This window comes from Nelumbo lutea, chromosome 1, assembly GCF_056320005.1.
Source record: "Nelumbo lutea isolate HS-2025 chromosome 1, American lotus-T2T, whole genome shotgun sequence".
In the NCBI taxonomy this organism is placed as follows: domain Eukaryota; kingdom Viridiplantae; phylum Streptophyta; class Magnoliopsida; order Proteales; family Nelumbonaceae; genus Nelumbo; species Nelumbo lutea.
Window position 1 is genome coordinate 17,715,069 of NC_142684.1, and position 24,457 is coordinate 17,739,525.

At 38.2% G+C, this 24,457-nt stretch overlaps 1 protein-coding gene across 3 annotated transcripts in view; it reads right to left on the reverse strand.

The window, feature by feature from the left end:
* The window catches only part of LOC148873759 (SCY1-like protein 2 A), a 119,791-nt gene that overhangs the window by 84,195 nt on the left and 11,139 nt on the right, over positions 1 to 24,457 (reverse strand). For 2 of the 3 annotated variants that reach the window (XM_088944236.1, XM_088944218.1), the window contains exons 2-3: positions 17,154 to 17,258; positions 10,690 to 10,800 (exon numbers count right to left, since the gene is read on the reverse strand). In XM_088944236.1, the coding sequence (XP_088800362.1) occupies positions 10,690 to 10,800; positions 17,154 to 17,258 (216 nt within the window). Of the gene's footprint in view, positions 1 to 10,689; positions 10,801 to 17,153; positions 17,270 to 24,457 lie in introns of all 3 variants that reach the window. The other variant, XM_088944225.1, reaches the window with a different exon arrangement.

Consider the following 24,457-nt stretch of genomic DNA (forward strand, 5'->3'; position numbering starts at 1 on the left):
CTCTGGCATTATCTGATCTAAAAGCCTTGGTTCTCACTCCAAATTGTGTGAGAACCATCTGGTGGAACTGTTGTACTAAGTTAGGAACCTCATCATGTGATCTCATCAAATAAATCCAAGAATATCATGTATATTCATCCACAAACAAGAGAAAGTAATGGAATCCTCCCATGGAAGGGATATGATATGGCCCCCATACATCAGTGTGAACAATATTAAAAGCAGAAGTACTTCTTTTATTACTTGGTTTAAAAGACTGTCTACAATGTTTTCCTAACTGACAACTCTCACACTCCAAAGTAGATAACTGAACAGACTCAAACAACTTTGGGAAAAAACATTTCAAAGAACTAAAAGAAAGATGTCCCAAGCGATTGTGCCAAAGAATAATCTGGTTCATTAACTCTAACCCACTACTACTTATCACCTGATTTCACACTCCAAAGTACTTCTCCCTATTTCATACTTATCACCTGATTTCTTAATTGATAGGCCCTGGCTTCATTTTTCTTCTGAGAATAGGTTTCAGCCACTTCATCCCAAATCTCCTTAGCAGTATTAGCCCATAAGAATTTTTTTGCAATATGAGTAACATGGAATTACACAGCCAGGACATTACCATGTAATTCTGATACACCCATCACTGTATTAGGTTTTTTCTCCTCCCCAGTGAGATACCCTAATTTTCCATGGGCACTAATAGCCATCTTAGTTGATTGTGCCCACTCCAAATAATTTGTACCATCAAGTTTTACTGTAGTAATGATCCCAGACCCAAAAATATCACTACTACCTCCAAAACCCAGTCCCACAGTACCGGTAGATTTCATTTCGGTATTTCAACTCTCCATCTTACTTCAAATAGTTTAACAGTAAGAAAAAATAGATTGGAGACCTTCCAAAAATAATTTAATATCACACACACAGAAACCAACCCTTCCGGAAGAAGAAAACCCTAGCTAGAGAGAAATCTCTCTCCTCCCCATGCCTCCCAACAGAGAGAAGAGTGAATCGATCACTCTAAGGGGCTCAAAAAATTCCAAAAACCAAACCGCCCTCTTCAGAAAATCAAAAGAAAACTAACAATACCTGGGTGCCCAAGATTAGATAAAAAACAAAGAGTCCAACTTTTCTGGGACTCTTCCCTGTACTCCAGTTCTTCCTGATTTTGATGTTGAACAGTAGATCACCTTTCTGATGACTAAATCCCACCAAAAAATCCAAGAATTGGGCAATCTATAGCAGATCGATCAGCCCTTTACTACTTCATGCAGTCGGCTGATATAGGGCTGCATGAGAATGCTTCAATAAACCCTAGCCGATGCTCTATTACCAAGTAGAAATCTGCTGAATTAGAAAATATGAAAGAAAAGTAGTTTCTTGAAGAGAGAAGGAAGAGAGGAGAAGAAGAGAAGAAGAAAAGTTGAAAAGAAAAGAGAGCAATGATCTAGCCACCCCCTTCACTTATTATTTATATTAAAAATAATAGAACAGTACAAAGACAACTATGCCCTTATAGGGTGGCAAAACATAAAACAACATATATACCACTCAAAAACATAATAAAAATTGGACTCACATAACTACTATGGTCCCTACCTCCTATCTAACAACTAACATTAAACATCTACTCAGAAAAACATCATAAAACTGATTAATCTTCAACAGTGCCCCGTTCTTCAAGAAACACACGAAGGTGGTTTTCAAAGTACTCCCTTGCATTGTTAGATCTTATTATTTTAATTCTTTTATCAAAATGGGCTTCCACCATATTCATGAAATTTTGAACAATCATAGGACCTTCATCACGTTGTTTCATCAAGTAGAGCCATATATATCAAGTGTAGTCATCAATGAAGAGAATGAAGTATCTATACCCACCCATGCACAGAATGGTATATGGGCCCCAAACATCATAATGAATCAAATGGAAAGCAACATTACTTGTTCTATTAATCGCAAAATATATGGTTCTACATTGTTTGGATAAATGGCAAACTCCACATTGAGGATTCAAGTTGGACACTGAATTGAACAAATTTGGAAACAAAGGTTTTATAGACTTAAAGACATACGGCGAAGACGACAATGCCATAATTGCAAAAAACTCAATTTCTCATTAGAACAAGACTCATCTCGGTTTAACAATCCATATTCTGAAGCTTCATCAAAAAGGCACACTCCATTGATTTCATGCCCACTTCCAATCATCTTCCCCATGTTCACATCCTAAGAAACACAATGGGTAGGAAAAAAGGTTACAGAACAATTATAGGACTTGGTAAGAGAATTGACAGATAATAAGTTTTTATTCAATTGAGGAACATGAGGAACATATCGAAGGGAAATGTTATGGATATGTTTGACTTCTCCCTGACCCAAGATAGGGGTCTGAGATCCATCTACAACAGTAATCTTGCCCTTCCCAGGGGTTAGTTTGTATGAAGTGTGAAGGCATACCAGTCATATGGGCACTAGCCCTAAAGTCAACAATCCATGGGCTGGAGGTGGAACAAGCAAGTGTAGTACCTGTGTTAGCATATGCACTAGATGGATTACCAGAACAAGATGAGGAGGATGCCCCACTCTTTTCCAAGTGCAATAGTAGACTCCGAAGTTTAACCATCATGTTAGAGGAGTCAATAGGTAGAATGGTCACATTAGAATATTGACCCTCATTACCAACTATGGCTAAATGAGCATTGCCTTTCTTTCTAGTTTTAAACTTGTTTGGTTTCAAGTGAGGATTGAGTTTCCAACATCTTTCCTTAGTATGCCTCAGCTTCTTGCAATATTCGTAGATGAAATCATCAGATTTATCAGTAGTAGGATGCTTACTATCACTTGGCCTAGGCTTAGAGGATATAAAGGCAAAGTGTTCAATCACAGCGGGTTGCATCATGGATGCCCTTCTACTTTCTTCCCCTTGCACAAGAGAGTAAGCAGTATCCAAAGAGACAATGCCTGTACTCAGAATATGCTGCCTAGTGAAATCAAACTCTTTATATAAGCCAGCTAAAAAGCCAAAGACCTTATTCTCCTCAATGTACTTCCTATATTGTTCGGAATCTATAGGGTCCTTTCACTCAAAAGTTTTCAAATGGTCAATTCTTCCCAAAGAGATTGTAGAGAGGAGAAATACATAGCCATTGCTCTTTCCCCCTGACGCATACTACAAGCCTCTCTCCTAAGATAATATACTCTAGCAGTATTGTTAACCTTTGAGTAAGTGGCGCAACCCTGTCCCAAATATCTTTAGCAATCGAGAGGAACTTGTAGTTACGAGCAATGTGAGGTTGCATTCAACAGACCATCCAAGACATTACCAATGAATTATCCTGTTCCCACTTTGCAAACTTAGGTTCTTTAATTTTTGGCTTTACCTCCTTGTTTGTAATGAATCCTAACTTACCTCTCCTTGTGATAGTAAGTTTATCCAATTGGGACCACTCCAGAAAGTTGGTCCCATCAAGTTTTGCGGTGGTTATCATACCACTGGAAACATCAACATTTCCAGGAAACACACCGGAACCCATTTTGGTGATTCCATACCTCACAAAAAACTATTTCAGAAACCAAAAAACACCCCAACTCCCAACCAAAATACAAACAAACCCAAAAGGAAGGTTCAAACTCGGTTAAAGGCTAGAAAAGGGGCCAAAAAGCTTGCTGGCAGCAAAATAAAGGGAGAAGAAAACTTCCAAAATTTTTTTATGGTTTAGAAAAATAGGGGACCACTTCCCGTCATTCCCAAAATATAAAACGGCCTAGAAGAACCAGGTTTTACAAAATAAAAACCCATCAAACAAGAGAAACAAGCCTCTAAACCAAATATGGAATTTTTGCGATTTTTCACTTAAAAAATCCACAAAAAATCATAGAAACATCAAACCACAATGAGACATATACCAAAATTCATCTAAAATCAGGGTGAATCCAACCATATAATTTTTAGACATTGCCACCACCACCTATACAGACTGTTGGCATCATCTAGTGACAGTCTGACGTCAGCAGCTCACCCTCTGAGCAAAAACAAGTAGATAAAGACTCTCCCATGACCTTCTAGTTGCTCTGGTACCAAGTTATGATCTAGGCTTTATTGAGAAAGAAAACAAGAAGAGAAGAGAAGAAGAGAGAAAGGTTCAAATGGAGAAGAGAGAGTTACTATTCACTCTCTCAAACTTGGAATTTTATACTATTAAGAAAAATTACAAGAAAGCCATCATAAAGGTGCCTAACTACAAAAGAACACCCAAATACAAAAGAACAAAAAGACAAGAATACCCTTGCATCCAAACAATCTGAACAGATACATAGCAAAAGACATATATAGGAAGTATTTACAGAGGACTTTCCTTTACCTACCTACATTAGTGAGATTTCTTTTCCTTCCTTATCTTCCCTTGAGAACTTTCTTTAATTCTCTCTTTATCTTGGCTTTTCTTAACAATTTCTAAGAGTGGTATGCTCTATGACACAATTTTCTCCGAAGAGGAGCCAACCTCTAGCTTCTCCTTAAGGAGCTTAAATAGGGAGTGGGGTAGTTATGCAACTACCCCCTCCCCCTAGGTGAAGGACACCTATCCCTCCCACTTAAAGAGAGGAACACCCATATGGGACACCTTTTAGTTTCGATCATTTAGCTAGCATACTAGCCCAACCCACTTATTTGGGTTATAAATGATTTAAACATTATTGGATTAAAAATATTCCTTCAATAGTGCCGCCTTGAGCATTGTGGGCCTAGAATATGGGCATACAGGGCTCAAATAAGCAATTAGAGCCAATACTTATGGAAGTTTCATCATTAGAAAAGAATTGAGCCCAAATTAGAAGAGTCCTAGTATGATCAGGACTCTTGCAGTATCTCTCATCATACAAAATCTGATATAATCTTACTTGATTGATTTGATGAGGCTTCATATTAACTCGTCTTGTTAAATTGAGAAGTCCAAGTGCAACTAGGACTTTCGATTTCATTATGCTTGATGTTATTAACTGTATGGCTTGATTTGAACATTTTGAGGGTTAATCACAAATCTTCACAATTGGAAGAGTCTTAGTTGAAGGACTCCTTGATTTTATCAAATTATCTTTGATTCACAGTTAAATCGTGGTCCTGATTTGATTTGACCAAGATGATTAAGCTCATAAAATAAGAGTCCTGAACTAAGTAAAATTTGTGGAGGAATCCTAGCTTGAGTAGGATTTTTTTTCAGAAATAATCATGTAATTCGGTTTTTCTTTTTTTTTCTTTTTTTTTTTGCTTGGAAAATAAGAGTCCTAATCTGAATAGGATTCTTGCACCAGGAACCTGAAGTGATAAGGCCCAATTGTGTCTCCGGCCTAAATAATGGGGAATCTATTTCTTTTAATATAGCATCCAAAGATGGATGTGATTTATTCCCCCCTTTTTTTCATTTTTAATTGATTAAAATTTTAATTAAACATTAAGTGGGCCCTTGAGGGTATTTATGGTCCATTTGAAATATTATAAGGGGCAGAATTTGAAATCTTATTAAAATTTTGGGCATATATTTTCTTTTTATATGTTTAAGAGGGCTTGGATTATACTTTCTTTTTATTTAACCCCTTTTAGGTGTGGTCCCAACCCCTTAATGTGTTTAAGAGAGCTTGGGTTTATACTTTATTTTCATTTAACCCCTTTTAGATGTGGTCCCAACCTCTTAATGTGTTTAAGAGGGCTTGGGTTTATACTTTGTTTGCATTTAACCTAGAAGCCACTTTAGTATATATTTTTTCAATGATTAATTCTATTGTGTGGACCATCTCTTTTAAGATTCTAGAGTTCTTTTCTTCCAATAAACACCATAATATTGCTACCCTAGTGCATCTCCACATAATTTTTCATCTCCTCCTTGTTATCGTGAAGAATGATTTCTTAAACAAACTCTTAATGTCAATTGGTTGAGTCCACCTGCAACCAAACATAGAGAAGACAAATTCCCAAATATTAGTAACATAACGATAGGAGATTAGGAGGTAACATGTTGTGGAGACTTTGTAACTTGATGTATCTTATTAGTATAGTCACTGTTGTATATTACTTATACATCTTATTCTTCTTTTCTCTTTCAGCCCTATATGGGCATTATTGTAATTGTATATATATTTTAATATATAAAAAGACTCTTTGAGGTGGGGGTCAATACATTCTTGACACCTCTAAGATTATTCTTGTTCTTTTCTCTATTCGGCCAAGAGTGTTGACATGGTATCAGAGCAGGTTGCTCTTTGATCTATTTTCTCTCTCTCTCTCTCTCTCTCTCTCTCTCTCTCTCTTTAACCTCACTAGAAGCAGTAATCCTGTCGTATTATGGCTGTTTTGATCAACCCTTTTCTGTTCAGTCTTCTTTGCACAACCAGCAGAAGAGATTTCATTAGATCTCTCTTGGGAGACATTGGTTCGAGGCCAAACTTCAGATTTGGTGTCGCCTAGACCAGATCTATTCTCCCTACAAACAGCATCTGATTTGGTGAAGTTTTCGAAGGAGTTCTGATCTTCTTCTTGGGGCAGCAATACTATACAGTTTCCTTTTTTGGACTGCAACAGCTTTGGACTTCAGATCTGGTGTCACCTAGACCTGATCTATTATACCTACAAACAGCATCTGGTTTGGTGAAGTTTTCAAAGGAGTTCTGATCTTCTTCTTGGGGAAGCAACACTGCACAGTTTCCTTTTTTGGACTGCAGCTTTTTTTGGACTTCAGGCCTTCTACATCAGCCTGCAATTTGAGTTTTTCTCTCCATATTGAAGGGTTCTCTCATGCTCTTCTTAACCCTACACTCAGGTTCTGGTTTGGAGATTTTTAAGGATAGTTTTCTCTCAATCGGCTGACGATCAACCTATAACCCTAGATCTGGTGTCGTCCTAAGGTTTTCTTGCTTCCCATTTATTTGATTTAGACTTCAGATTCATGTTTCAAAGGTTTTAGACTTGACAGTCTTAAAAACTTGATTTTTTTGAACTGTCTTCTTGAGTTCTTGATTGCTGAATTTGGTTGTCTCTGATATCCTTGTGCCTGGACTGCTGTTTTCTTGCTGAAATGGCCTCCAATAGAGACAATATTATTCCTATAAAACTGGAAGGATCTACCTATGGAATTGACACTGCTGTTGTAGCACATGGGAGTAAGAAATCTACTATTGGTGGTGATTCTTTTGTTAAAGGTGATTCTTTGGCATCTATGATTGAGGAAAACATTCGACAATTGGTAACATCTGCTACTTCTGCTCTTTTTTCTATTGGCTTAACTGGTGAGTTTTCCAGTTATTGTGCTTCCCCTTCTCATATTTGGATCATTGACTTTGGAGCTACAACCACATGATAGGAGCCTACCCTAACCAACCAAGTAACCTTACTGAAACCCATCACAAACATATTGTTACTACCAATGGTGAAAAGTTAAACATCATTGGTAGTAGTGATTTGTCTCTTAAGCTTTCACCCACTGCTTCTTTCCTTCTTACCAAAACCCTTCTTGTTCCTAATCTCACAACAAATTTGATTTCTGTTGGCCAATTAGTTGCTGAAGGTAACATTCTCATCTTCTCATCTTCCCTCATTTGATATGTTAGAAGCACAACTTCTCAGAGATTGTTCTTTTCCTTCTCCTCTCTTATTCAGTTGAGAGCATATGCTGATGTGGATTGGGCTGGTTGTCCAGACACTTGTAGGTCCACTTTTGGGTGGTGTGTTTTTATGGGTGATTCACTCATCTCTTGGAAGTGTAAGAAACAACAAACAGTCTCCAAGTCTTCTATTGAACTAGAGTATAGGGCCATGACTTCGGTTTGCAGTGAGATTGTTTGGTTACGATCTCTCTTTATGGATTTTGGCATTTAGCTTCCTACTCCTATTCCTCTCTATGCAGACAATATGAGTGCTATCAAGATTGCATTTAACCCTGTTTTCCATGAGAGGACCAAGCACATTGAGGTGGACTGCCACTTTATCTGAGATCTTTTCACTACTTGATCTATTTTGCTTCCTCTTGTAGCCTCAGACATGCAGATTGCTGATATCTTCATCAAAGCTATGACTAGAGTTCGACATCTCTTTCTTATAGACAAATTGATGCTTATGTCTAGGCATCAGTTTGAGGGGGAGTGTGGAGACTCTATAACTTGATGTATCTTATTAGTATAGTCCCTATTGTATATTACTTATACATCTTATTCTTCTTTTCTCTTTCAACCCTATATGGGCATTCTTGTAATTGTATATATCTTTTAATATATAAAAAACTCTTTGAGGTAGGGGTCAATACATTCTTGACACCTCTAAGATTATTCTTGTTCTTTTCTCTATTCGGCCAAGAGTGTTGACACATGTGACATTGCAATGAGAATCTTTGGGATATCCTCTTGATTGGAGATCTATTCCAATGTCACAATAATTTTTTTTCTTTTTTTTTTCTGCCATTTTGAAAGAGTAAAAAAATTTCAACTTCCACCTCTAATCCATCTACACCTAGATGTCTACCTCCAAGATATCTCTTCCCTCAATAGAATCTCATACAATTCTCTCAAGTTTCATTATTGTTTTCTAGCACCTCCTAATCTCACAAAACTCAAGCTTGTCCAAGTCCTCTATCTAGGTTATTATCAGATTTTTCTTCTCCCTAATGAAACCAAAACCTCTTTATTCCAAACTTTTGACTTTGACTTTAGTGCATTAAGCCTCTTCTAAAACATGAATTCCGCCTTTTTATTGTCCACCTCCTCCCATGAAGATTTAGCAGTCTCTAGGAAATAAGGGTATCCTATCTACATATTCTCAAATTTAAAGGGAGAGGATCCTTCTCAAGGGAAGTAAGGAACAATGATTTCAGGTACCTTTTCAACAAAGAGTGACAGAATAAACCTAACCAATGTCTGCCCAGTGCACAAAGAATAGGAACCTATTGAGCTTAATGATTTTCTTAGAAGTTTGACCATGTAAACTTGGATTGTAGGAGTGGAGGCTTTCTGAGAATAAAAGCATGTGGAGTTAAAATTCCTCATGATAGTTGTAATGACCTCAAAGAGAAAGAAGCTTAGCCCTTAAAGAGTTGTCTTCCCCAACCAAGCCCAAGAAACTTCATTATTCGTTTGGTCTCTAAAGGCAGCACCTGCTTGGGAGGGGCATAGTTTCCCATGGAAAATCCATCACCAAGTTAAATTTAGTAATACCCCATCACATCTAGGGTTGTTCACAAATAAATTCAAATCGGCCAATCCGATTTGGCCGTTTTTTCTTCACCACCGGTCGGTTTTGGGTTGGAAAGATGGGTAAACCGATAATTCGGTTCGGTTTCAGTTTTCACATTGAAACCGAACCGAACTGAACCGAGTTATCTATAAATATATTCCCACTGAAATATTATATATAATATGTATATTCCGAAATATATTTCAGTTTTAAATGTATATCCAATAAATATATTCTCACTGAAATATTATATATAGTATGTATATTTCAGTTTTAAATATATATATATATATATATATATATATATTGGTTTTAAATATATATATTTCTGAAATGTATATTTCAGTTTTAAATATATTTCCAGAAAATATATTCTGAAATATTATATATAATATGTATATTTCCAATATATATATATATATATATATATATATATATATATATTTTAAAGCTGAAATATATATTTCGGAAATGTATATATTTAAACCAAAACCGACCCAAACAGACCTAAATCGACCAGGTCGGTTTTGCTTAATAGAGGGTCGGTTTTGGTTTAATCTTTACATAACCCGACCAAGTCGGGTTGGTTGAAAAAAGACTAGTAAACCAACCCAACCCGACCCGTGAACAGCCCTAATCACATCTTGAAGGTTGTTAACTTGTTATCATCTCACAACAAATACAAACACACACACACACACATACATATATATATATATATATATATATATATATATATATATGCAGCCTAACTCTACCTACAATTTTCATTGTTTTACCCCACCCCACCCAAAAAAAGAAAGAAAAACAATTGTTCCCTCTGTCCCTTGCTAAGCGAGTGAATCGGGCAAGCAGTTTGCTGAACTAGTTTGATTTCTCTAAATGAATTTCTGTACTGCCATGTTCCTTAGAAGCATTTTTCTGATCTATATACAATTTTCATAACTACCTCAACTGCTTGATATGTTCAAAATTGGAAACAAGAAATAAGAACATTAAAAAGCCACAATGAACTTTCTAACATAAAGGGAGGAAACCCACACTGTTATAGACCACTCATGAGTCCATGACCAGACAGGATTTTAGTGTTTCTTCAACAACATATGTATGAAAGAAATGCTAAATGAATTCCATGCAAATAAGCAATTAAAATGAAGGTATCCAAGGGAGGTGCTTTCCACAGATGCAACAGCATAAAAATGAAAGACATACTCAATTTTGCAGCACTTAACTGCACAAATTGCCCCAATTACTACCATGAGAAAAATAATAAGGAAATGAACAAAATCAGTAGAGGATTAAGAAAAGTGGAAATTAATTCATCTTTGCAAAAAAAAAAAAAAAGGACAGATGCTCTGATCTCTCTTCATGCAATTAATAATCAACCTTGAATCAAATGATTGAAGAGAAACTCAATATACAAACAAACTGGGAAGTGGCCTTTGTCAATGCAGAATAAAGAATCCACTTACAGCATAATGAAATGGCTGCATATTGGTCTGGTCACCTGAAGCCTGATCTGCAGAAATTGCAAAACCAAATCCACCAAGTTTCCAAGCTCCACTAGAAGTAATAAAAATGGTCTGCAATACCAAGATCTGATTAATTTTATGCATTTGTAATATAAGCCTCAGACTCAGAACCGAAAAACGCTGGGTCTTGACTCTTGAGTAGCTTAGACATCAACTGCTGGAAATTCTATTAAAGGTATTGGAAAAAGAAAAAAGTCTCCATCACACAGCAAACTAGGAGGAAATACAATACCAAGTCATTTTCATTTTGGGGGAGTAGATTGCCATCATGAAAGAAGAGAATACAAGCTAACGGCACAATGAAAAGTAAAATCTTTCCAAAAGACAAATTACAGTAATACAATTTAAATTAGCTGCAAGATAATCTACACCCACGAGGAAATGTGTACTATCAGAGAAGAAAAGGGACAGGAAAAACTGAAAAAAAATAAAAAAAACTAATCTCCTAGCATCAGCCATGCTTTGATGGCACCCAGAGGAACACCTACCAGTGGGACTAAGAAAAAAGAATCTATTCCCAGGATAGCAATCACACCTCTGTAGATATATCAACAGAATTTTAATTGAGAGAAAAAGAAAACCAAGATGGTTCCTTGTATGAAAGGAAATGTGTTTATGCATGTAAATTTAACAGAAGTTGTCCTTCCAGATAGACTTAAATGGCAAATAGGATTTAGCACTTCTTGACAGTAAATCTGATTGAAGATTTACAGAAAAAGAGAAGAGAAGAGAAGAGGAGAGAAGAAAAGAGAAGGAAGAAAGAAGAGGGATTGAGGCAATGGAACAGTGCTGGCGGCGCCAGCTTCATTATAATATATAGGGAAAAAAAATAAGAAGGAAATGACCCTTTGCCCCTACTAAGTGATGGTAGAATAATAGATTAAAATAAAAAAGGCTTTGATCAGCCAAAGAGACCCTAACAAACAAAAAATCAATTATTTCAACACTCCCCCTCAAGTTGGAGCATAGATGCCAATCATGCCCAACTTGTCACACAAATCATTATGCCGCACATGATGAAGACCTTTGGTGAAGATGTCTGCAAGTTGTTCTTTTGAGCTGACATATGGGGTGCACACTTCTTCATTTACAAGTTTCTTTCTAATAAAATGCTTGTCCACTTCAATGTGTTTCGTCCTATCATGGAGGACTGGATTAGCTGCAATGTTGATAGCAGCCTTATTGTTGCAATAGAGTGACATAGAGTTGCTGACTGTAGAACCCAGTTCTCCTAATAGATTTCTTATCCACATGATTTCAGCAACTCCATGAGACATAGCTTTGTATTCTGCTTCAGCACTAGACCTAGCCACCACACTTTGCTTCTTACTTCTCCATGTGACTAGGTTTCCCCCTACAAAGGCACAATATCCATTGGTAGACTTTCGGTCATCAACTGCCCCTACCCAATCAGCATCAATATATACCTCCACCTTTAAATGTCCATGTTTCTGGAACAGCAAACCAGCTCCAGGAAACTTCTTGAGGTATCTGAGGATCCTCTCTATAGCTTCAAGGTGAGTTGTCCTAGGATTGTGCATGAATTGACTAAGGACATCCACTACATAAGCAATATCAGGCCTGGTCATAGACAAATACAAGAGTCTCTCTACAAGTCTCTGAAACTTCTTCACATCTTTCAAGAACTCTCCCTGACTATCTCCCAAATGATGGTTAGGTTCAATTGGTGAGTCAATTGGTCTCACCCCCAGTTTGCCTGTATCTTCTAGTAGATCTAGTACATATTTCCGTTGGGAAATAAAAATGCCCTTGTGAGAGCAGGTGACTTCAATTCCCAGGAAATAACGTAAGGGGCTTACATCTTTCACCTCAAATTAAGTGGCTAAGAACTTTTTTAGTCTCTATATTTCAGCCTCCCAATCTCCTGTGATCACTATGTCATCCACATACACAATTAGAGCTGCAATTTTCCCTTCACCTTTCTTCACAAATAGTGTGTGATCTGACTGGCATTGTTTGAACCCCATCTGTTGAACTGCTAAGTGGAACATACTAAACCAAGCCCGAAGATATTGTTTCAGCCCATATAAAGATTTTTTTTAACTTGCACACTTTCTATTCACTACCTTTAGCACAAAAGCCTGGAGGTTGGGTCATGTACATTTCATCTTCTAAGTCACCATTCAAGAAAGCATTTTTTATGTCCAATTGGTGAAGTTCCCAGTCAAGATTTGCCGCTAGTGAAAGGAGAATTCTGATAGAGTTCATCTTGGCTACTGGGGAAAAAGTCTCTGCATAGTCCACTCCATATACTTGTGTAAAGCCTTTTTCCACCAGTCTAGCCTTGTACCTTTCAACAATTCCATCAACCTTGTGTTTCACTGTGAACACCCAGTTGCACCCCACTAGTTCCTTCCCTTCAAGAAGATCCACCAACTCCCAAGTGCCATTTTTATGTAATGCATCAATCTCTTCCTTCATTGCATCTGTCCATTAAGGTTTGGATAAAGCTTCAGCCACATTCTTAGGAATAAGGATATTGTCAATAGAGGAGAGGAATGCACGATATGAAGATGAAATATGATCATAGAACACAAAGTGAGAGATAGGATGGTTAGTGGTACAAGATCTAACACCCTTTTTCTTAGCAATAGGAACATCAAGATCATTAATGACAAGGGAATCAACATTGAAAGGAGCAGGCATATCAATAGAAGCAAGTGTACCTGGCCAATGGGAAGGATCAACCTCTGGTGAAGCCAATGATATTGGTTGCATAGTGTCAGGTTCCACGGCTCTTAAACTCTACTAGCTTTTGTGGCAGCAAAGAAAGACATGGAATGGAAGAGGGCCAGGTAGAGAAGGTAGTTGAGTCTGAGCCTATTTCTCCTCAACCCTACACTCCCCCTAAGGAGAAACCGAGAAGAAAGGTTGATTCTCAAAGGACACGTCTATAGAGACATAATACTTATGAGAGACGGGATAATAGCAATGGTATCCCTTTTGAGATAGAGGGTAACCAAGGAAGACACAAGGAATAGCACAAGGAACAAGTTTACCCCGAGTATGTGACAAGTTATGAACAAAGCAACGACACCCAAAAGCATGTATTGGAATGGGGAACAACGATGCTATAGGAAACAAAAGCTGATGTGGGGCCTTATACTCTAGTAACTGAGAGGGCATACAGTTGATGATGTACGTAGCAACAGAACAACATACATCCAAAAAAGTTTTGGAACATTCATATGGATTAACAAGCCACGAGCTACTTCAAGAAGATGATAGTTTTTTTCTTTCAACAACACTGTTTTGTTGAGGTGTCCTAGCACAAGAGCTTCGTTGAAGTGATCCACTTGAAGGAAAGAATTCCGTGAGATCACTATGGAAGTATTCCTTTGCATTGTCCGACTAGAAAATATGGATATCAGTTTGGAACTGAGTGAATACCATGTGTTGAAAGTCTTTCACAATTTTAGGCACTTCCTCTCTAGATCGCATAGGGTAAACCCATGTGTATCTAGAGTAATCATCAATCAAGGTAATGAAGTACTTATATCCAGCCTCAATAGGTAGAGTAACAGGGACCCAAACATCAGAACAAACAATATGAAACGGAAATTATGATCTTTTATTTCTCAAAGGAAAAGTGCTTCTACAATGTTTACTCAATTGACATGTCTGACACTACAACTGACTCACTGACAAAGACTCAAACAACTTTGGAAACATAACTTTTAATGACTCAAAAGAAAGATGACCAAGACGATTGTGCCATAAATAGGCTTGACTCTCACTAGACAAACTCAAGGACTCTGTAGCCACAAGACCAGCTTTATTCTCCAACACGTAGAGGCCATCCACCATGCTTTCTCTACCAATCATCTTCCCGAGGCCAATCTTGAAACACACATGAAGACGGATAGAAAGTAACTAAACTGTTTAAGGAGTGAGTAATACTACTAATGGAAAGCAGATTTATAGGTAATTTAGGAACATGTAGTATGTTAGAAAGGGTAAGGCCGAGTGGGAGAGATATGGTTCCTTCGCCAGCTATGGTGGAGAAAGAACCATCAGCTAGTCTCACCTTATCTCTCCCAGAGAGAAGATTGTATGCCTGAAATAAATTTGACTTACCGGTCATGTGGTTTGAGGCTCTGAGTCAATTACCCAAGGGGAATCAGAGGTATGAGATGACACATGGAAGGCAGTGGCAATGCTACCTGAAGCAGATGCAAAAGAGGTAGAAGGAGTAAGACCAGTATCCATCTGGAAAAGAGTCCTGCCATATAACTCCAAATGGTCATGGAAGGAGTTGATGATCTCTTCCTTAGGGTCAGAATTGGGATGCCTTTCCTAAGTTACCATGGGACTAGTCTCTTAAGATGCCATATTAGCTGAGTTATACCTTTTCTAATTCTGCTGACTTGGTTACTTGCCTTGATCAGTTGTTGACTTCTTACCCAAATCCTGTGCCCATTTAAATTTTCCATGGAGATCCCAGCAAGTATCTTTGGTGTGTCTTGCCTTCTGGTAGTGAGTGCACCAAAGCTTACTCTTATCATCTGTTCTCTTCTACGAATCACCTTCTTAATACCACCTCCGAAATTAGTATATGAACTTCCCCGGACAGCTAGAGCAACTGGCTCTGTAGAATTCATCACATTTCTTCTACTTTCTTCTGACTGAACCAAGGCATAAATCTCCTGAACTAATGGCAAGTCTTTACTTCCCAAGATCTGCACCCTGATGGACTCATATGAAGGATTCAGCCCCAAGAGGAAGGCAAATACCCATTGCTGAGATGCAAGTGATTTGAATGCCTTTGCATCCTCATCACACTTCCGGTTAACATTCTGATAGTGTTCAAGTTCTTTCCATATCGATGTCAATCTGAATAGTACACCAAGAGACTTCTTTCCCCCTGCATGCAAGTGGATGATTCAGCTTGTAGTTGGTATATCTTGGCATAATGTCTCTGCTCTGAATAGGTGGACTTTGCTTGTTCCCATATTTCACAAGCAGTTTCAGCCCACATAAAAGTTTTTCTCACCTGTGGAAGCATGGAAACCAAGAGCCATGACATCACCATACTATTTTCTTGGTTCCATCTATCATATTTAGCACTTCCACTCTTCGGTTCCTTCACTTTCCCATTGATGTATCCTATTTTTCCCTTAGTAGTGATGTAGAGTTTTATTCCCCTAGACCATTTAAGGTAATTCAGACCATCAAAGGGAATAACAGCCATGGGGAAACTCATATCCATTCCCCCACTTACCCCATTTTGATTTACAGAAATCTTTGAAGTAGCAGAATTCTCAGAAGACATGGTCAACACAGAATTTTTTTATCAAAAAACTTCACCTTAGGATCCCTCCTCATATCAGAACAAAAAGCTCCACACACAAGTGATTAGTCCACCCACACTACAGTTTTTGGACTTAATCTGAGCACAAGACCAGCATCAATTTCCAAAAAAAAACAAGATGATAGATCTGATTTTCAGACCTGTACAGAATAGCAATCCCAGCCTACTAGTTTTCTCAGAAGGTCTACAAGCATTAATCACAAGGGGAGATCCTTACACACAAGGCATCAAGCCAACAAGTAGAGAAAACAGGTCATACGTGAGCTACAGCAACCTTTCACAGGTACAGGATCACATGATCCAAAACAAACAGAGGAAAATCCTCACAAGGGTGTGCCGACATTCAGTGGTTCAGGTCCATTCGTTTTCCTCTTAGTACACGACCAAGGGAAGAGAAAGGAAAAAAAATGGGGCGGTACCAGTTGCAGGTCTGATTCAATCAACCCAGATGTACTCCTCTGTTCCGTCCAAATTCAGCAGCTTGGAGAAGACACTTGATCGCCCAGATTCAATGGCCACACTCTGATACCATCTTGACAGTCAGCAAAAGAGAAGAGAAGAGAAAGGAAGAGAAGAGAAGAGAAGAGGAGAGAAGAGAAGAGAAGGGAGAAAGAAGGATTGAGGCAATGGAACAGTGTTGATGGCACCAGCTTCATTATAATATATAGGGCGAAAAAATAAGAAGGGAAATGACCCTTGTGCCCCTACTAAGTGATGGTACAATAATAGATTAAAATAAAAAGGCTTTAATCAGCCAAACAGACCCTAACAAACATAAAATCAATTATTTCAACAGCACTATTAACTAGGAAATGTCAATGTTGATATGATGATATTTTTTCTTTTTTTTATGAATGTTGATATGATGACATGGGATATCTATATTTAATGAAAACTAGAAGACACATGTAAGATATTGCAAATATTTTGATTAGTTTTATTCTTGCATTTCTTTTTTTTTTTTTTTACATACATGCATACTCACTTACCCACACACACACATATACACATAATGTATCCATACAAATATAGAGAGATGAAGGGAGAGATGATAAGATCAGGAAGCTGCAACCTCAGGTGATATAGCACGATGAATTAGGTGGGCATTGTTATGGAGAAAATCCAAGGACTCTGCAACCTGGAGCAAACCATGTTTCATCTCTAACAATCCCATTTCCTGCATGAAAGCTAAAAGCTGTGTCAGAAAGTTATGAAAATGCAAAGGATAAATTCATAAATAAATTGAAGCCTGAAATGGTATAGAAAAACACCAGTGCTGGAATTACTTTAGTTATCCCAGATATACAAATCTTTATTGCATAGGTGTTTGGAAAAAAGCTTCGTCAGTCATATGCAAAGGATGCATGAAAAGCAGTATTGGAAAATATTCTACATCCTTTTAATCTGTAAACAGTAAACTTAAAATAACTAGGATTAGACAAACAAGATAAGAAGAAAAGCAATCAGAAGGCCCCAAAAAGCAAACTATTTGTTTGTTTTGTTTCTAGGGGACTTCTCCCCATGTATAGTTTCTCAATGTGATGGCCAATGGACTATACCTGTATTTTTTGACCTATACTTAAATGCAGAAACTATCTTACCTTTTCATAAAAGAAAAAGAAAAATACTCTGAATGACCACTTCTGTAGCATAGATTTTCCTTATAAAGGCCATTTTAGTATTCCTCCATGGCATTGTACATGCATATTTAAAATAGTTTAGCAGATCAAATCAATGCTATATAACAATATATTTGACTGGATACAAGCCCTTGTAAATAATTTTTGAGATTCTCTAGTTCCTTCGGTGCTACTGAGTCAAAATGACTAATGATCAGCCAATCACTACCTCATCTGTTTGAAAGAAGAAGAAGCCACTTTATTCTGAAGGGGGAGCATTTAAATACAATTCCAAAATAAATAACAACGAAAAAAACAACAAATATAAAAAGGGAAATGGGACACAGGGGGCCCAGGAGCTCTGCATATAAAAAGAAAGATAGTGGCAGAGTTATATTTATCCAATGCTGCTTAATTCTTACATATGAGGAAGGAGGAAGTATAGTGGCAGAGCAGTCAATCCTTTTATTTTCTTGTCTTGATTGGGAGTACGGATTCATTAACACTGCAAAGCTTCCTTCTCACTGCTATAAATAACTATATTACCTGGATTTGGAGGATACGGCTGAACTGATAGTATTGGATATGGAATTTACACTGCAAAGCTTCCTTCTCACTGCTATAAATAACTATATTACCTGGATTTCGCGAGGATACAGCTGAACTGACAGTATTGGATATGGAATTTACACTAGAAACTGAAGTATTCAACATTATATAGCACCCTTGTACAAGTATCCTGGTAGCATAGATCAACAATTTTACCATGCATTTTCCTCTCAAGGGACTCATTGAAAAGGGAAAGCAAATAAATGACAATAACATATGTTACAAGTTAAAAAACAAAAAAGGTGGCAATTGGAGTTCTACGATGAGTTCCTTATAGAATTATGAGAAGTCTCGTATGGAAAACAAAAAAGGACAAAGTGCCACTATTTTAATAGGTTTTAGGATGGGAGTAAGTTGATTAGAGAGTTATTTAAGGAGGTGGATTCTAATCTAAGGGATATAGGAGAGGATCTTGGCAATGTTTTAAAACACAGAGGTGTGATGCGAGGCATTCCAATACCTAGAGGCATGAAGTGTAGTTCAGAACATAAGAGGCATAAGCCTCCCAAACACAAGGAGGCATAAGCCTCCTTAAGAGGAGGGGGGTTAAGAGTAAGAAGGAGGAGGAAGAAGAGGAAGGCGGGATCTCATTTTTTCTTTATTTTTGTAGAGAGACTGGGCCAAATGGGCCCTAGCCCATTATTATCTTATTGGTTAGTTCTTTCTTGTTATTTTATTCTTAATGGGCCCTTAATTCTTTTTATGTTTTCTAAGTATGCTGATGAGGTGGACGCCCTCTTAGGGGCAGACTTGTGATTTATGTAATCTTAATAAGATTAATAAAAGATTAGAGTGGAGAAAGAGGAGAGATCACTGAACTCCTTCTTTCTCCCTTCTTCACCATTCTTCCTTTTTCCTCTTTCTGTCTTCCTCTTCTTCTCTTCCTCTTCTGCTATAAACTGAAATATTTTACTACTTTCTTTATTGGTCTAAATCACATCTTGGTATTAGAGCAGGAGGTCTTCCTTCTCTTTTATCTTTTCTTTTCTTTTCCCATACACTCTTCTAATCAAAAAGTGTATGGAGAGATAAATTGCTGATTATTCAAAGAACTTGTATGCCTAGTTGGTAGAGGGTTTGGAGCATTAGAATCTGGTTATAGATCGCCAAGAAAGTGGGGCTGCTGATTTTTTGCCCAAAACCCTAGCCAACTAGAGAGTTTCCGATTACAGGTTAAAGAGATTGTTTGGGAGTGGCGCTCAAGGCTTGGAGGGTTCCTTTTGATCTCCAAAAGTGGGTGGTTGGAGTTGGAAGAGGTTTGGGAAGCTCTGGTTGGAACGACTACTTCTCTCTTTCTCCCCGAAGGCTAGGTACAATTAAAAACCCTAGTTTTGGGATTTTTAAGTGTTGGACTGATCTTAGTTAGGTCTATAAAGCTTGAAAATCTTGTTTTTTTTTTATTTTTGTTTAATCAATGGAGCAATCTAGAAGTAAGGTGAAGCAGATCCCGGTGCTGGGGATTAGTCCCATAGATTCCATTTTGACAGAAGTGACTACAATCAAACTTGATAGAACAAATTATTTAGCTTGGGCACAATCTATAAAAATTCATGCCTATGGTAGAGAATAAACTAGGGTTTCCCATGGGCAGTAAGGAGAAACTGGAAGAGACTGATCCTACATATGAGAAATGGATGCAGGATAACTACACAATTATTGGATGGTTGGTAAATTCTATGCAGCCCCACATTAGTTAACATAATCTTTGGATGACTTCAGCCAAGGAGATTTGAGATAGTGTTAAAGAAACATATTCTCAAAAATTGAATGTTTCAAGGGCTTACAAACTGAAGAATAATGTGAAAAATCTGAAACAAGGGGAGAGGAGTGTAGTTGTCTACCACTCAATGTTGAAGCCATTATGATAAGAGATTGATGTTATGGATGGGAAAGCACCAAGGATGCAGAGACATTCAGGAAATTTGTGGAAAGAAACAGGGTGTTTGAGTTTCTTACAAGACTTAACCCAGATTTGATTTTATGAGACAAAATATTCTGGCCAAGGATGAAGTAACACTTGCTCAGGCATATTCTATGGTGAGCAGTGAAGAGAACAGGTGACAGGTGCAGTTACAGGGTCAACCACCTTCAGAACATTTTGCACATGCTGGAATAAAACCAAAGGGGTCAGCTGAGAAGAAAGAGGTGATATGTCAATACTACAAGAAATCGAAACATATTAAGGATACTTGTTGGAAACTTCATCCAGATCTTCGTCCAAATAGGTTTCGAAACAACAACTTTAAGAAAGGTGGTCAGTCTGGAAAGCCAGAGAATGCAAATGTTGCTACAACATCTGAAGGTGGTCAGTTTGAAAAATCTGTTGTGGAGCAGATGACAGCAGTGAAGGAAGAATTTGAGAGATATGGGAGGTTAATTAATCACTTGGAGACTACTGTTGTAGCTTCCTCCTCAGGCAACACCTCTTCATATGTATTTGCCCATTCAGGTATTCGTGCTTGTGCAAATCATGCTACAAACTCAGGTAATCATAGAATTCCTTGGATTATAGATTCTGGTGCATTAGACCATATGACCAGCATATCTAAGCTTTTCTGTTCATACCAGCTCCTCTTTGGTAGAGAGAAGATTTCACTTGCCGATAGGTCTCTTGCTCCCATCTCTAGCAAAGGGAATATTAGAGCTTCTGACTCCTTTGTTTTGTCCTCTATCCTTCATGTTCCCAAACTTAGCACTAACCTTTTATCTATTAGTAGCTTAACAAAATCAATGAATTGTAGTGTAACCTTCTTTCCTATTCATTATGTTTTTCAGGACCTGAAAACTCAAAGGATGATTGGGAGTGGATATGAGGCTAATGGAATATATTTGCTGGATATCTCTTATCGAAGTCCTGGACCACCTAGTGGAGTAGCTTTGGAGTCTATCTCATCAGAGTTAGTTGATAGAGTCATGTTATGTCATTTGAGATTTGGTCATTTGTCTTTTTCAGCTTTAAGTCATTTGTTTCCAGAAATGTTTAAGAGAATATCCCTATCAAGTCTTCATTATGAGTCATGTGAACTTGCAAAACATTGTAGACAATCATTTTCAGTGAGTAATAAAAAATCGGTTTCTACTTTCCATATTGTACACTTTGATGTGTAGGGGCCCATATCATTTATCTGCTATGGGGGATTAGTGGTTACAAGTATTTCATCCTTTTTATTGATGATTTCTCTCGTTACACTTGGATTTACCCTGTGAAATCCTGGTATAAAGTGCCAAATATTGTACAAAATTTTCATGAACTTATCCTTACCCTGTTTAATGCTCGGATCAAAATATTCTGATCTGATGATGCAGAGGATTATTTTGAGAAGAGCCTTTCCTCCTACTTTGATACCTTTGGAGTTATTCATCAGAGTTATTGTTCCTACACTCCACAACAAAATGGAGTGGCAGAAAGGAAGAACCAACATGTGGTTGAGGTTACGAGGAGCCTCCTTTTTGCTTCTCATGTTCCTGTTAAGTTTTGGGGGGACGTTGTCTTTACAACTACATACTTGATAAACCAGATGCCTTCCCGAGTTTTGGGTTTTAAAACCCCCTTTAGCCTCCTATTTCCAAACGAGGATCTCTTCTCTCTTCCTCTCCGAGTGTTTGGGTGCACTTGTTATGTTCATGTTCATAGTCACCAAAGACATAAGTTTGAGCCTAAAGCACACAAGTGTGTCTTCTTGAGATATGCCTTCACATAAAAGGGGTATTGTTGTTTTGATCTAGTTCATGGCACTCGCTTTGTTTCCAGAGATATCACATTTGTTGAGTCTGTTCCTTTCTTTGGTACTTTTCCTAAGGGGGAGCATTCAAAGGAGTTGTTTGCGATGTCACCATCTGTCCTTCTTCTAATCCCCATTAAGTCTTCTATTGAGTCTCCTCTCATTGAGTCTTCTAGTGAGTCTTCTTCTCTTGTTCCTGCTCCTGCTCCTCCTCCTACTTATCCTCCCACATTTTCTTCCCATCCTATTGTTCAAAGGTGGTACCAGAGACAAAGACTCAAGGATGTGTAAGTTGTTTCCACACCTTCAGATGAGCCTCTTGCACCTCCCATCACTATTGAGGTAATAGGTCAACCCTTCCATCACTATTGCGGAAAGGTAGACATTTACTTGAGACTACTCATTCTCTAATGGTTCAAAGCGAGGTCCCAAAGAAGTTTTGGCCTCATTTTGTTCTGACAACTTCTTATCTCATCAACCGAATACTATCCAAGGTTTTGGGAATGAGAACCCCATTTTCTATCCTGTGTCCAAAGCAAGTTGTGTTCTCTTCCTCCTAAGGTTTTTGGTTGTGTATGTTTTATTCATGTTAGTGATCCTTGTTGAAGTTTGACCTGCCCTAGAATTTTGTCTTGTTCATTGACTATAAAGTAAAGTAAACAACAAGAAGTAGGAGAGGAAAGAGAGAAAGGCTGGTTCGAATTAGAGAAAAAGTTGTCCCTAGATTCGGCCAGACCTATTATTATATTATTAACTTTTTGAAAAAGACTTGAGTGCCCTTCTTTAAGTAAGAGGGCATTCGAACTAACATAACCGTACACATCAACATTCTCAACAAGTACAAAGACTGAAATACCCCTTCACTAACACCACTAACACTCCCCCTCAAGCTGGTGAGTATATATCATATAATCTCAGCTTGTTACATATGTAGTCCACTCTCCCGCGACTCAAACCTTTTGTAAACAAGTCTGCCCACTGGTTTCCCGTACTAACATATGCAGTTTCTATCACCCCATTCAGCACTTTCTCTCTCACAAAATGACAATCAACTTCGATGTGCTTGGTTCTTTCATGAAACACTGGATTGGAAGAGATATGAACCGCTGCCTGATTGTCACAATAGAGCTTCACTGGAGTACTGATGTCATATCCTATCTCTTGTAGAAGGTTCCTCAGCCACACTAATTCACAAGCAGTATGTGCCATGGCCCTATATTCTGCTTCTGCATTGCTTCTTGCCACAACTGTTTGCTTCTTACTTTTCCACGTTACCAGGTTACCCCCCAGAAAGGTGCAATAACCTATGGTAGATCGTCTATCAGACATGGAACCTACCCAATCAGCATCAGTGTATCCTTCTACTACCAGTTTTCCACCACTCCTATACAACAAACCACGACCAGGAGCTCCTTTCAGATACCTCACAATCCTTAGCACTGCATTCCAATGTGGGACCAAAGGTTTCTGCATGAACTAACTCACCACACTAACTGCAAAGGAAATATCTGGTCGAGTAATGGTTAGATAGTTTAGTTTGCCTACAAGTCGTCGGTATCTGCGAGGGTCTTCAAATACTTCACCTATATCACTGCTCAGCCTCATATTTGTTTCCATAGGTGTCTCAGCTGGTTTATTACCCAACAACCCTATTTCTTCCAGTAAATCAAGCACATATTTCCTCTGACACAAATTAATGCCATGCTTAGATCTTGCTACCTCTATGCCCAAAAAGTATTTCAACTTGCCAAGGTTCTTTGTCTAAAAGTGTTCCTGTAGGAATGCCTTCAATCTGTCAATGCCCATTTTATCATTCTCAGTCACAACGATATCATCCACATACACCACCAATATTATTTTGCCTGTCGAAGAGTCAAAACTGAAGACAGAGTGATCAACTTGGCACTGTTTCATACCAAACTTCTTGACCACCTCACTGAACCTACCAAACCATGCTCGAGGGGACTGTTTAAGTCCATAAATAGCCTTCTTAAGTCTGCATACCTTACCATCCTCCCCCTGAGCAACAAACCCGGGTGGTTGCTCCATGTAGACCTCCTCGAGCAAATCACCATGCAAAAAGGCATTTTTTATATCTAGCTGATGGAGAGGCCAATCATACATAGCTGCAAGGGAGATGACGACACGAACTGACCCTATCTTAGCAACCGAGGAGAATGTCTCTGTGTAGTCAATGCCATAGGTTTGGGGGTACTCTTTGGCAACCAGCCGCGCCTTCAGGCGCTCAACACGACCATCTGGCAAGTACTTAACACTACACACCCACTTACAACCGACAGCCTGCTTCCCAGGAGGAAGAGCGGTGAGATCCCAAGTGTGATTATGATGCAGAGCAGAGAGCTCTTCTTCCATAGCACGGCACCACTCTGGAGAGGTAAGGGCTTCCTGGACATCCTTGGGAACAA